At 42.8% G+C, this 12,474-nt stretch overlaps 1 protein-coding gene across 1 annotated transcript; it reads left to right on the top strand.

The window, feature by feature from the left end:
- Window positions 1-4,345: 4,345 nt before the first annotated feature.
- On the top strand, window positions 4,346-12,474 carry si:dkey-93h22.8 (peroxisome proliferator-activated receptor gamma coactivator-related protein 1). The gene is made up of 11 exons (XM_037974639.1): window positions 4,346-4,503; window positions 5,835-5,942; window positions 6,103-6,264; window positions 6,459-8,019; window positions 8,337-8,390; window positions 9,058-9,868; window positions 10,689-10,892; window positions 10,997-11,060; window positions 11,142-11,263; window positions 11,359-11,510; window positions 12,067-12,474. The coding sequence occupies exons 1-11, from the start codon at window positions 4,408-4,410 to the stop codon at window positions 12,165-12,167; spliced, it is 3,435 nt and encodes a 1,144-aa protein (XP_037830567.1). The 5' UTR covers window positions 4,346-4,407; the 3' UTR covers window positions 12,168-12,474.

Here is a 12,474-nt window from a genome sequence, read left to right as displayed (position 1 = left end):
CAATTTTTGGAGCTAATCAGGTATCGCAGCTGCCTGCTGCGTCGCCTTTCAGCTGACTTGGTTGGACTTCCTAACAGCTCCCTCTGCTTCACTTTAAGTGTTTATTTTTAAAACCTGGCGAATTATTGGCAAACAAAAGCCAGATAGTTTTTTGGGTCCACCTGATGAATTTCATATTGGCTTTTCTTTTCAGGCCCTGTGATGGACTTACAACCTGTCCAGGGTGTGTGTGGATGGATGGATGGATGGATGGATGGATGGATGGATGGATGGATGGATGGATGGATGGATGGATGGATGGATGGATGGATGGATGGATGGATGGATGGATGGATGGATGGATGGATGGATGGATGGATGGATGGATGGATGGATGGATGGATGGACTTGTCTTTTCCCTCAGATGTCACTTTTACCAGATGCTGAGGATCGCATTCAGCTCATCAGCTGAAGGTTTTGTGTGTTTGTCTGCCTGTTAGCCAAATATCTCATGAACCAGGGGATGGTTGTCTGATTTAAGCAGGTTTTTTAACGCAACAAGGATAGAAGCACAACTGTAACACGTTTTCTCCACAGAGTAGAACAAACCCAGTCCACTGACGGAGACCGGTGCAGCCCTCGTGCATTTTTTTGCAGCAGAGTCATCAGAAAAAGGCATTTGGAAAGCAAATGTGGTGCTTAATTGTGTGAATGCTGATTCAGTTTTCAGACTATTGTTTTCCATCTGTTTTTTTTTTTTGCAATAAAGCTACTTCTGTATACTTTGTGATATTTAAGACAAACGCAAGAAAAAGACAAAGAGGAGATATCTGGATGCAGTTAGAGACGACATGGAGGAAGTTGGAGCGAGGACAGAGGACACAGGAGACAGAGTTAGAGGGAGGACGATGACTCACTGTGGCGACCCCTGAAAAGAGAACATCCAAAAGAAAAAGAAGAATATATAATGTTATAAACTAAATTTTTCCCTGTTCTTCTCTTTAAATTCTTGCTCTATTTTGTCCTTTAACACTACTTGTATCTATTAGCCAGACTTTGGTTATTTTTAACCTTTAGCTAGTGTTTTGCTACTTTTAGTTTGTAGGTAACCTCTTAATACTTGTAGCTTTTAGCTAGCATTTATTCCTACTTTTAGCTGTTTGATAGTGTTTTGCTACTTTGGGCTTTTAGTTAACGTTTTGCTTCTTTCAGCAAAGTCATCCAGATCTCAGCATTTTCACAGAAAATGCAGTTTCTCTAATTAGTTTAAGAAATCTTTTGTGCATCCGGCCGGAGGGCAAACAGAGAACAGCCGAGGCTTTTCTGGTCGGGTCTTTAAACTCTTGTGCAAGACAGAATCTGCATCCTGTTCCTCTCTGCTACGTTAGCGGTGTGGGGTTTTCTGTGTTCACGCTGAGTGCGTTTGTGTGTGCAGGAACATTTACACCTGCAGGTCACTTCTTGCTGGTTGACCTCTGATCTCTGTTGTTCTGTAGAAAAAGGTGGTCTCGTCGGGCTTCTCCTTTTCTCCTGTTGTTTCCTGTTTTAATGTAAAGTCATCGTCCTCCTCTCCCTCTGTCTCTCACAGGCTTTCATTTCTCACTAACAGATGTTCTCTGAGCCTTGTGGGAGGACATTCCTTCCCTCCATTATGAAAGCAAAAAAAGAAAAAAGAAAACTCGCTTGAAGTAAAGACAACTCAAACAAGAACAAAAGCTACAGAACTCCTTATCTCATCAGTCTCAAAGTAACGCCTGTGAGTCAATGGTTCGTGTCCTCTGGTGTCAAGTTAAAGATCAGATTGTTTTTGCCGTTTTTCTTTTTCAGCATGCTGCTCAGCGTTACCGTTACACAATGTCTGAAAGGTCAAGGAAGCGCACGCAGAAAAAGAATTACGTGACTGAGCATCCAGGATGACTGGGAGCCATGTAGAAAAACACAATGCTGCTAAGACTGGAAAAAAAAGCATAAATGTCACAACTCAGACTTTCTGAGATGTGCCAAACGAGCGCCGTCAGACTCCTTCTGCAGGTCAAGAGTGAGCAAAGGATGAGCGGCACAGGAGAGATGAAACATTTCATCTCGTTTTACTTGTCTCTCCCCCCACGGACCGAGAGTGAAGCCTGGCGCTCGGCTCTGTGGAGCCTAATGGCACTGAGTGGGTGAATTTTACATTTCCTGTGAAAAAAACTGCAGAAAAATGGGACAGAGTGGAAGCAGAGAGGGTTAAATGTGCGTGTGGGGCCATGTACTGACATGGTTGTTGAGCGCTGGATGCTGCAGTTAGGTGACCCACTTACACAGCGCTCCCCCTCCGTACACACACACACACACACAAACACACACACAGGACTCATATGCATGCCTCTGCACACTCGCAGCACTTCACCCGCTGGAGACTGGAGGATGTTTTGGCCCCGTTTCAGACGATAATGCGTTCCAAGAGAGGTGGAAGATAAAGAGGAAGGTGGTTTGCGTGCAGCGAGGTGAAAACAGCTACACAAAAGAAAACACAAAGTTAAAAGAAATAAACAATATAGCTGTACACACGGGGAGACTTGCTGATCAAAATAAAAATTAAAATGAATGCACGGTAATTTGTAAAAAAAAAAAAAAAAAACGTCTGCTTCTGAGCGTATTGCCCTGTCTGCTAATCTACCGCAGCTGTTGACTCCACCATGACATTCAACACAAAGGTCAGCTCTTTGGTGGGATGCACAAGATAACGGACCAGACACAATCACAGTCCTCCACAGGAAGCAGGGAGAAAAATAAAACTGTAGGTAAAAAAAACAGTGAAGCTATCTACATTCAGTTCTTAAACTACTAGATTCACTGAATAAACTGATCATCTTTAACTGGGGAGGCAGTTAACACAAGATAACTCATTCACAACTTTACAAGGAAAACAACCTGTACAACATCCCCCTCTGCTGGAGGAAATGAGTAACTACAGGTTGGATTATAATCCTGTTTAGTTCATGTATTCATACAGTCATAACTTGTTGGGTGTAACATGTAGATGTGCTTATTGTACTTCACATGATACATATTTAATCATAAAATTTTCACAAGAATGAAAATCTAGAAGTTTTGTATGCAAAAGGAAATAAAGTGGCTGAAGTGAGCAACCAGCTGGAGAAATTTAAAGTTAAAGTTCTTTAAACAATATAATAATAATTAAAACAACGCAGTTTATATATCATGTCTGCTGTTCCCTTTTCAGGGGTCTCCACAGCGAGTCCTCCTTCTCCATCTAACTCTGTCCTCACTCCCTCCATGTCCTCTCTAACTGTGTCCATATGTCTCCTTTTCGTCTCTAACATCCTTCTACCAATATACCCACTGTCCCTCCTCTGCTTATGTCCAAACCATCTCAGTCTGGCCTCTAACTTTATCTCCCAGTCCTTCAACCTGTGCTGGACTTCTGATGACCTCATTCCTAATCCTGTCCATCCTCGTCCCTCCCAAGGAGAACCTCAACACCTTCAGCTCGGCCACTTCCTGTTCTGTCTCCTGTCTTTTTGTCTCCAAAACGTCCAACATGGCTGCTCTCACCACCGTCCTGTAAACCTTTCCTTTGACCTTTGCTGCCACCCTTTTGTTACAAATCTCTCCTGAAACTTTTCTCCATCCTCTCCATCCTGCCTGGACTCTCTTCTTCACCTCTTTACCACACTCCCAGTCCTCCTGGACAGTCGACCCTAAGTCCTTGAAGTCCTGCACTTTTGTGACCTCTGACCTCCCTGTGGCCTCACTGTTCCACCTGCCTCCCTCTCATTCACACACAGGTTCTCTGACTTTCATCCCTCATCTTTTGTGTTTTACCTCCACCTCACCAGGTTCTCTTCCACCTGTTCCCTGTTCTCACCACAGATAGTCCACTGGGGTTCCTGCCTGCCCTCATCTGTAAATCTGTCCCGTTCGTTTATATTTTATACAAGAAAATAGGTTAACACAACGTGCCTAATTGTTGGACCTGTGAATAACCAGTTACCTTATAAACATTTAGCTAATTTTAGCTTTTAGCTACTAATGGCTTATAGGTAGTACTCTGTGCCTTTTAACGAGTTTTCTGCTAGTTTTGAGTTTCTTTTACAAATTTCAGCACTCACATTGCATGTTTAGTTATTTAGCTGTTAGTTGATATTATTACCTTATAGTACACTTGGATACAGCGTCTTTAACCTGCTAATAATTTGTTTTAACTTAAAACTAAACTAAAAAAAATGAAAAAAAAATCAATGAAATCTTGTCAGAATCAATGCGGAACATGCAGTTTTTAAGACTGACCTGGGGTCAGATGATTTCACGCCATCTCGCTCCCCGTAATGGAACCGGAAGCACGGATCTGACCTCAGATCTGTCAACTAGCGCGTCTTCCCGCCGTTGGTCACGTGACCGTATCCGGCCTGCCAGCAGCGGACCATGTGGAGAGGCAAGATGGCGGCTCGGTTGAGTGGGGAAGACGGTCATTTAAACACCGGCAAAAGTGGCTTCCTCCTCCACAACACCTCCGACGAGGTACTGGTTTCCGCTCCTCGGCTTACCTGATGTCAGGTCACTCGAACGGGGGCCATTTTCGCCGATGAAGTCGCGCGCGTTCAGCCGGTCCGCGAGGCCACATGTGCGGGCGGCGACACGTGGCTCGAACCGAGCCGTAGTAAAAACCGACCAGGAAGATGGCCCGATGGGCCTCACGGGCACGAGGCCGACTAATGACAGCGTAGTTAATGTTGTCACCTGTTTTAGTTGAACATTAATCTTTAAATTTTATTATTAAAATGTTTGAATTAACATCAAAGAGACCGGTTTTTCCTACAGAACGGGCTGTTCTAGTTGGACTGCAACGCTGTACTGTTAAGTTCCTGAACTTTAATTTTGAAGAAGGCTAAAATGATCATATTGTTTCTGTAAATGTTTAAATGTACAGTTTCTTGAAAGCCTTAATTCCCAAGCGATGGTTTCTTTTTTTATACTCAAATTAAACCTTAAATTAGACACGCCATGTCCCCCTTTATTCCCTCACAAGCTTCACTTATTATTTTAGTCTTGTTAAAGTTTGTTTTATTAATTGATTAAAGTTCAACAGAGCTCTTTATTCTTAAAGGAGGAGTCCTGAGACACTCACATCATCTCTTTCAAGATAATTAATGATTTAAACACATTTTAACATCATATTGACCCACCCAATAAACCAAACTTACAGGAAAACTCAGAAAAATATTTATCAACGATAAACATAATGTTAAATGTACGTTTTGTTCTAGCAAAATATGAACCACTGGCTGGATTTTAATTAAACTCCAAAATTATTAATTGAAAGTACTTCTACAGCTGATCAGCTTTTGGATTCAGGGAGATTCAAGATGGCCGCCACAGCTGATTGATCCTTGCCAATGCAAATATGTTTCTAACTCAGTTAATTTTAGTGATGCTGAGCTAAAGTTTGACGTGGTAGTAGCTGAGAGTCGTTCGCAACACGTTCTCTGAGCGTGACATCTTGTAGTTGTGCATAAAGTAAAGGCTCCGGCGTACTCCACGAGACATCACAAAGTTGATTTGCGGTCACATGGTTGCGAGACGTTTGTTTTCTCACACCTTTCATCGTCCACGAGACGATGAGAAAAGATTTGTCATTTCTCATCATAGATACGATAAAACATGCTACATGCATTTCTTCAACAAATACGAGACCTTTAATTTTATAACAAAGAAGCTGTTTCTGTTTTGATCCTTAAATTCAGCAAACAAGTTTAATCTTATTAATTAAAAAAAAAAAAGATGACACTATGTATATTTAACCTCTTTCTTTTATTTGAAAGCTTATATTTTTGGGGTTTGTGTTCCTGCAGTTGGTCCTGAACAGAAGTCCTGTAGATGGAGTCGACTTGGACATGTCCCACTCTTGTGTTGACCGCTCCATCTTGGCCATTTTCGAAGACTCTGCTGCTTCATCAGAGGTCAGATTTATGGGACAAATTAAGACATCAGAAGTCTGAAACATTCGCTTCGTGTTACGTAGTGATTGGTCCTCCATCTGAGTCCAAAATCAACATTTACTGATGGATGTTTTAAACAGATTTAATTGATAAAACCTTCCTTTTGCTCTTCTTTCTTTAGAGTAAGAATATTGTGGAAGAAGACAGCGAGACGTTGCTGTCTGCGCTGACTGAGATGCTGGACAGGGTGGAGGACGATGAAGACAAGACGTTTTCTCCCTTCGACATCCTGCCGGACTCAGAGTTTCTCGGCCAATCGGCGCACAGGGACAGCGTCTCTCAGGTGGGTAGAAACCATAGTTATCCTGTCAACTTTTATCATTTTAAATAACTGATTAGATGTCACGGTTGAGTTTATTTATGAAGTTAGGACACCAAAGTGTCCCACAAACTAATTTTTCGGAAGAAGAGAACCAGTGTGACTCTAATGTTTCAGTCTTATCAGACCTAAATGTTTTTATAATTTTTCTTTTTTAGGAACTTTTATCTTCTCAGGGACTTCGGCCAAGACCCAAACCGCCTAACAAATATGTCAAAACTAAGATAAATGGAGAAAACCAGGAGTGTAAAATAGAAGAAAATGGTCTTCCACAGATGTTTAAAAAACAGAATCAATTCTTTTGCACGAAAAATAAGAAAGCAGAGGCTAAAGTTGAGGTTTTCAGCTCCACTTCTATTATCAGCCTGGTGAATCTCATGCATCCTTACTGCCTGAAGCTTCAAGTGGAGAAGGAGGACAAATCGAGGAAAAATCAGGAACTTTTTTCTCAGGAAGAGGTGTGGAAGTACGAACGGCCCACCGAGGAGATCGATGAAGAAATAAATGTTGTATCTGATGACGAAGCCCCTGTGAAAGGGGCAGAGAGGGAGGACGGGTTGGACATAAAAGGAGGAGATGAAGGTCGACGCTTGAAGAGCGCGTTGCTGAACGGAAACTCGTCCAGAGCAGCATCGACCAGAGAGAGGAAGAGGGTGAGCTTCGGGCCCGTTCACGTGGCTTCATTCGACGAAGAAGAGGATGAGGGAGTCTGTGAGAAAAACCAAACTGATGGACACACAAATGAAACAAAACCAGAAAGTTTAACACTTGAATTCCCAACACTGACATCTGACAGAAATGACTACGCTGATGTTCGACTACAGAGGGATAAAAAAGGCGAAACGAAGGCGAAGTCCCTCAGCCTTCAGGAGTACAGGCAGCTTCGTCAGAACAGGCGACCCCTGGTGGAGAAACAGGGGAACTACATCACCAAGTGGCCCTCCGTTACTGAGACGCCTAAAGAGCTGACCCCGATCTTCTGCCTTCAGGGACAGAAACACAACCTCTGCAGACCAAAGACGACACATCTTCACCCAGACCTTCACAGATACGAGGGTTCGTCCCATCGAGACTCTTCGCCTCACGCTCCTGATCCCTCAGAGTCCAAACGACATCGCAGCAGATTAAAGTGCCCAAGAACTGGATCCAGTATGATCTCACCTGCTAGTCCACTCCCAGATAACACAGCTAACCCGAATGTCATCCTTATAGAAACCAGGAATAGTCCCGTGAAGAAGCAAACACTACTTAATATTGATCCTCCGAACCCTGTCTTCCTCTCCCTACCTTCACCTTCTGCTGCAAACTCCTCGTCAGAGTCCAGATGCTCACAGGAAATCCAAAATGAATCCTCAACTGCAACTTCTCAGGTCACCAAGTCAGACCCAAAGTTGCTTGTGTCACCTATAAACAAGGAATATAACATAAACAACACTGCACTGTCTCAGGAAATTAAAGCCTGTCCCACCAAGGTGCCTCCAGATGTTACCTCTGGACCTCCAGTGTCGCAAGGATCTCAGAGTAGCAGCCTGAGCCAAACAAGTGGAGCCGAGCTGCTACCAGACAGTCCCCAGTCATCAAGTCCAGATGCAGTCGAACTTATAAAGTGTCCCACACCTGTCCTCAGTCTGTCTCCCGTGTTGCTGAAGGAGGAGCTACCTGAAGAACCGTCAGCTCCTCAAACTGACGGCAACGAGCCGAGTGCTGCCATCGAATTAGGTAAACGATGGGAATATGGAAAACTTCATCTGATTTATGAATAATTTGACTCTTTGGGAGAAAAGCCAAAAGAAAACAAGTTTAAAGACTGAAGTGATGCATAATAACTTAACTTACAGATTTGAAAAAAGAACAATTTTAACTCGTCTAAAATTCACAGATTAAAAGTCCTGTTTAATCTCAGTAACTCTGAAATCTTAACTGTTCTTTAAATAAAGATATTAAAGCCATTGAACTGAAATAAATGTAATAGTATCAAGAACACAATCCTTCCAAAGCGATCTTCTCATTGATTTTCTTCTTCTTCCTTTTGTCAGGAATTGAAGCGTCGGACCTGACCAGCCTGCTTGAACAGTTCGAGGAAACCCAAGGTGAGACGACCACTTAACGCGTTTCTCTTAGTGGCGTGTATTTAAAAAAGTAACAGGTTATATTTATATTTTTACAAGCACAAACAGACGGTCCAAACTATAAAAGGAGGTTTAATTTTCAGCTGTGATTTAAGACAGATGTCAAAAACACCGCAGCAGTTTTTAGATGCAGTAATTTGACTGCGGTGCTCATTCGGTCAGTGCGTGCGCTCGTACATGGGGCTCTGCTGCAAAAAAACATTTTATCTATTTTAACACTAAATAATCTGGTTGATCATATTTTACATTACTTCCAGAGAAGCTCATTTTAATTATATTTACTCAAATTTTACTTGTTTAAATGAACCACACCTATACAGCACCTTTTAAATCTTACACATTGCAAACATTATTTAGCAATATATTTTCTTATATATTTCTAATTAGTTGATGTGTTTGTCTAATTTTATTTGTTACAAAACTACTTCAAAACTTGAGGATGGGTGTGCAAGGTTTTATTAGAGGTGGAGGGGATTCAAATGACTTAAAACATACAGAACTATAATTAGAAGGGATTAAAATGTTCAAGAATTGTTTAACTTTGGTTAATTATGTTGTTTTAAGCTGTATTTGTATGTCCTAATGTGAAATGTATATAATGTTTTGTTTTTTTATCTCTTACTCTTAGCTATTGAAGACCAAGTTTGTGAAATTGAGCCCAAACTCGCTCCTGCTGCTTTACCTTCAAACGTACAAACAGGTGTGGACCTGAACCGACCCGAAGCTGCAGGATCAGAGAGAACCTCCGGGTTACAGCTGAAACCTCCGGTGGAACCATCTGAACCTTTGAGAACCTCAGCGAGTCTGTCGGAGCCCGAGAACATCCCCGAGCCCCTCAGCACCGAAATCGTTCTGAGCTCTCGACTAGAGCTGCCCGCAAGACGGAAACGTCCTCCCTCCAAGTCCATTCAGATCATCGACCCGCGGCCCCTCCCAGCCAAGAAGACTCACCCTATCCCAGCAGAGTCGTCTCCTTCTCGTGCGTTTTCATATTTACCCTTCGATCATGACTACTGCGGCTCCGCTGATCATCCCCCTGCTTCTCAGGGCAGCAGAGCGAAGCCCTCCCCCCTCAAAGAAACGTCTAAAACCTCAGCGGAGCAGCAGCTGGAGACTCGGGGCTCCAGCCCCCCTGAGGAAAGTCAAAAACACACTTCAGATGAACAAGCAACTGCTCTGCAGCGTCACCCAGAACAACCCTGGTCCTGTTCAGGATCTCTGCGGTTCTCAGACACGGCGGTCATGGAGGACGACGGTGCCAGCAAAACCCAGTGCCCCCCGTCCATCCTTCCTACGCCTCCTCCCAGCCCTCCTGTCAGGGGGAGGGACAAGAGGAGATATCGAAGAAGATCTCCACGCTCTGACTCCAGCTCCCGCTCATCGTCATCCTCCTCTTCATCCTCCTCCAGTTGTTCATCTTGCTCCCCTAAAAGGCCGAGGTAATCATCTTCTGTTCTTCCTCCTTGAGTTTTTAACACCAACACTGAATAATGTGTTATATAGTTTATTATGTATAAATATATATAATAATTTTGCTTGTCTCTGTGTATCGATGAGTCTGTTACCAAAATACCTCATGAACAACGAGACAGATTTTGTTGAAACTCTTATAAAGTAATCACTGGATGTGCATCAAAACCTGATTACCTTTTGGGGTCAACCCGATTCAAAATGTCTGCAACAGCTAACTGACCCTAAAAAAAAATCATAAAAACTGTAAATCAGCCAATTGTACAGATGTTGACCTGAAATTTGGTGTGGTGGTAGCTGAGACTGATCCCCAACATGGATATTCTAAGCAGATTGTACAACTATTAACTATCTGGAGTCTGTCTGTTAGCAAAATATCTTGTGACTCAATTGACAAGTTTTAATGGAACTTGCAGGATATAATCACCGGATGCACCTGAACTACTGACTTATCTTTGGAGCCAACCCGATTCAATATGGCCGCAACGGCAAGCTGACTTTAGTAAACAAACAAATGTTTACAGATCAGTCAGGTTTACAGATATTGAGGTAAAATTTGGTGTGTTAGAAGCTGAGAATCATTCAGAACAGACTCTGAATGCATCTCGTTCATAACAATATTCTCAAAGTTTGACCAAAACAACTAAAGCTCCATTTCTAAACATAAGATGATCTCAGTGTAAAACATGAAAGGCGACGGGTGATATGCATTCCTTTCCTGAATTCTTTGCCTTTAAATATGTACGCTTTTTGGGTGTAAGTTTAACCCTCGTCACGTCTGTCTCACAGGATCCGTCACAGGCGATCAGAGAGCAGTTCCTGTTCATCGTCCCCCTCCTCCTCCTCCTGCACTTCCTGCTCCCCTCCTCGGTGCTACGGGTTGTCCTATTCCAGATCGAGATTCAGCAGGTCCTGGTCTCGGTCCAGGTCCCCCTCACAGTCCAGATCACCTTCTCCGCAGATACGCCACAGGCCGTGGAGAGAAGTTCGCAGGTGAGTTGGGTTTAATGATGAGTTTTTGTTGATGATTTCAGCCAGATGTGCTGTTCTGTATGAGAGTAATTCCTGTTTCCATCTTCCTGTCGTTGCTCCTGCAGCAGCAGGGAGTCCAGGAGGCTGAGGAGGGAGCAGGAGATGAGGAATCAGAAACTTAAAGCCATAGTAAGTAAACCAGACTGTTTGTCACTAGATGTTTAGGTGTGTTTTAGGCTGTCTGTTAACATCTTTAATCTGTTATCTCAGGATGAGCGCAGGGTGGTGTACGTCGGCCGCATCCGTAGAACGATGACAGAGGATGAACTGAGTGAACGCTTTTCTCAGTTTGGAGAGGTGGAATGTGTCTCACTTCACTTTAGAGACAGAGGGTAAGAATGCGTAAACACTGTCAGCTCTTTGAAGCTTCTTTAACATATTTCACCTCTTCAACAGAACTAAAACCTGCCATCTTTGGTTCCCACAGGGACCACTACGGCTTTGTTACGTTCTACAACATGGAAGACGCCTTTGCAGCCATCGATAACGGTGGCAAACTACGGAAGCCCGACGAGCTGCCGTTTGACATCTGCTTTGGTGGCCGAAGGCAGTTCTGTAACACGGGCTACGCTGATCTTGGTAAGACACGAACACTTTCCCAGACATCTTCCTGGGAAATTACAGATTTAACAGGATTTTAATGAAACACTCAGAAAGCAGTCATTGGATGAACGTCTACACCCATTCAAGATGGCCACCACAGCTAATCACTTTTATCAAACACATAAACGCCTATTACGCAGTCATTTTTGTAGATATTGTGCAAAGATGTGGTGTGGTAGTACTTTGCAGTGATTCCCAACTCATATCTGGAGTTCTCACATATTGCTCAACACCTTTGTTTGAAACCGTGACACGCAAGGTGATATTCTTCTCTTTAAAGATTTCTAGTTTCATTTTATATTAAGAGACTGATGTTAATTTTGTGTAGCTTACACAGCTTCCTTTGTTTGTTTTGCTGCATGTGAATGGTTGCAATGATAGATATGTAGTGACATGTTCATGTTGGCTAATGATATTTACAACACTGCAGCTATAAAAAAAAAGCAGGTTACACAGCAGAGTTGGTAATAAATGTTTCATATTTTTCGTAATGTTGGCATAGTGAATCTATAAATGTTCCTTTGTTCTCCAGATGCGAACAGAGAAGCAGATCCGTCCCCGTCCAAAAGCCGGTTTGAAGACCTCGACTTCGATTCGCTGCTGAAACAGGCTCAGAGAGGACTAAGGAGATAACGGAGCTGAGCAGGAAAACTGGAACAGGATCATGCAAAGGACATTTTTCATTGACCTCAGGGCATCGTGCCCACACTTTATGTAGCAAAGTTTAATATTTTCTTATAACGATTTGAATTTATTGAACTGCATGCATCTTTTTGTTGGATTTAATATGAACGGATATGTAGCACTTGTATCATAAGCTTGCAGTTTTTGAGTTGTAAAGTGAAAACGATTATGTAGCACTTTTGGTTGCATATGCTACATTCCAGAGCACTGGTAAAGTTTTGTTTATAACAATAAAGAATGTTTGTTTTTTCCCTGA

This window comes from Kryptolebias marmoratus, linkage group LG3, assembly GCF_001649575.2.
Source record: "Kryptolebias marmoratus isolate JLee-2015 linkage group LG3, ASM164957v2, whole genome shotgun sequence".
NCBI classification, from domain to species: domain Eukaryota; kingdom Metazoa; phylum Chordata; class Actinopteri; order Cyprinodontiformes; family Rivulidae; genus Kryptolebias; species Kryptolebias marmoratus.
This window is presented reverse-complemented; position numbering and strand designations above follow the sequence as displayed.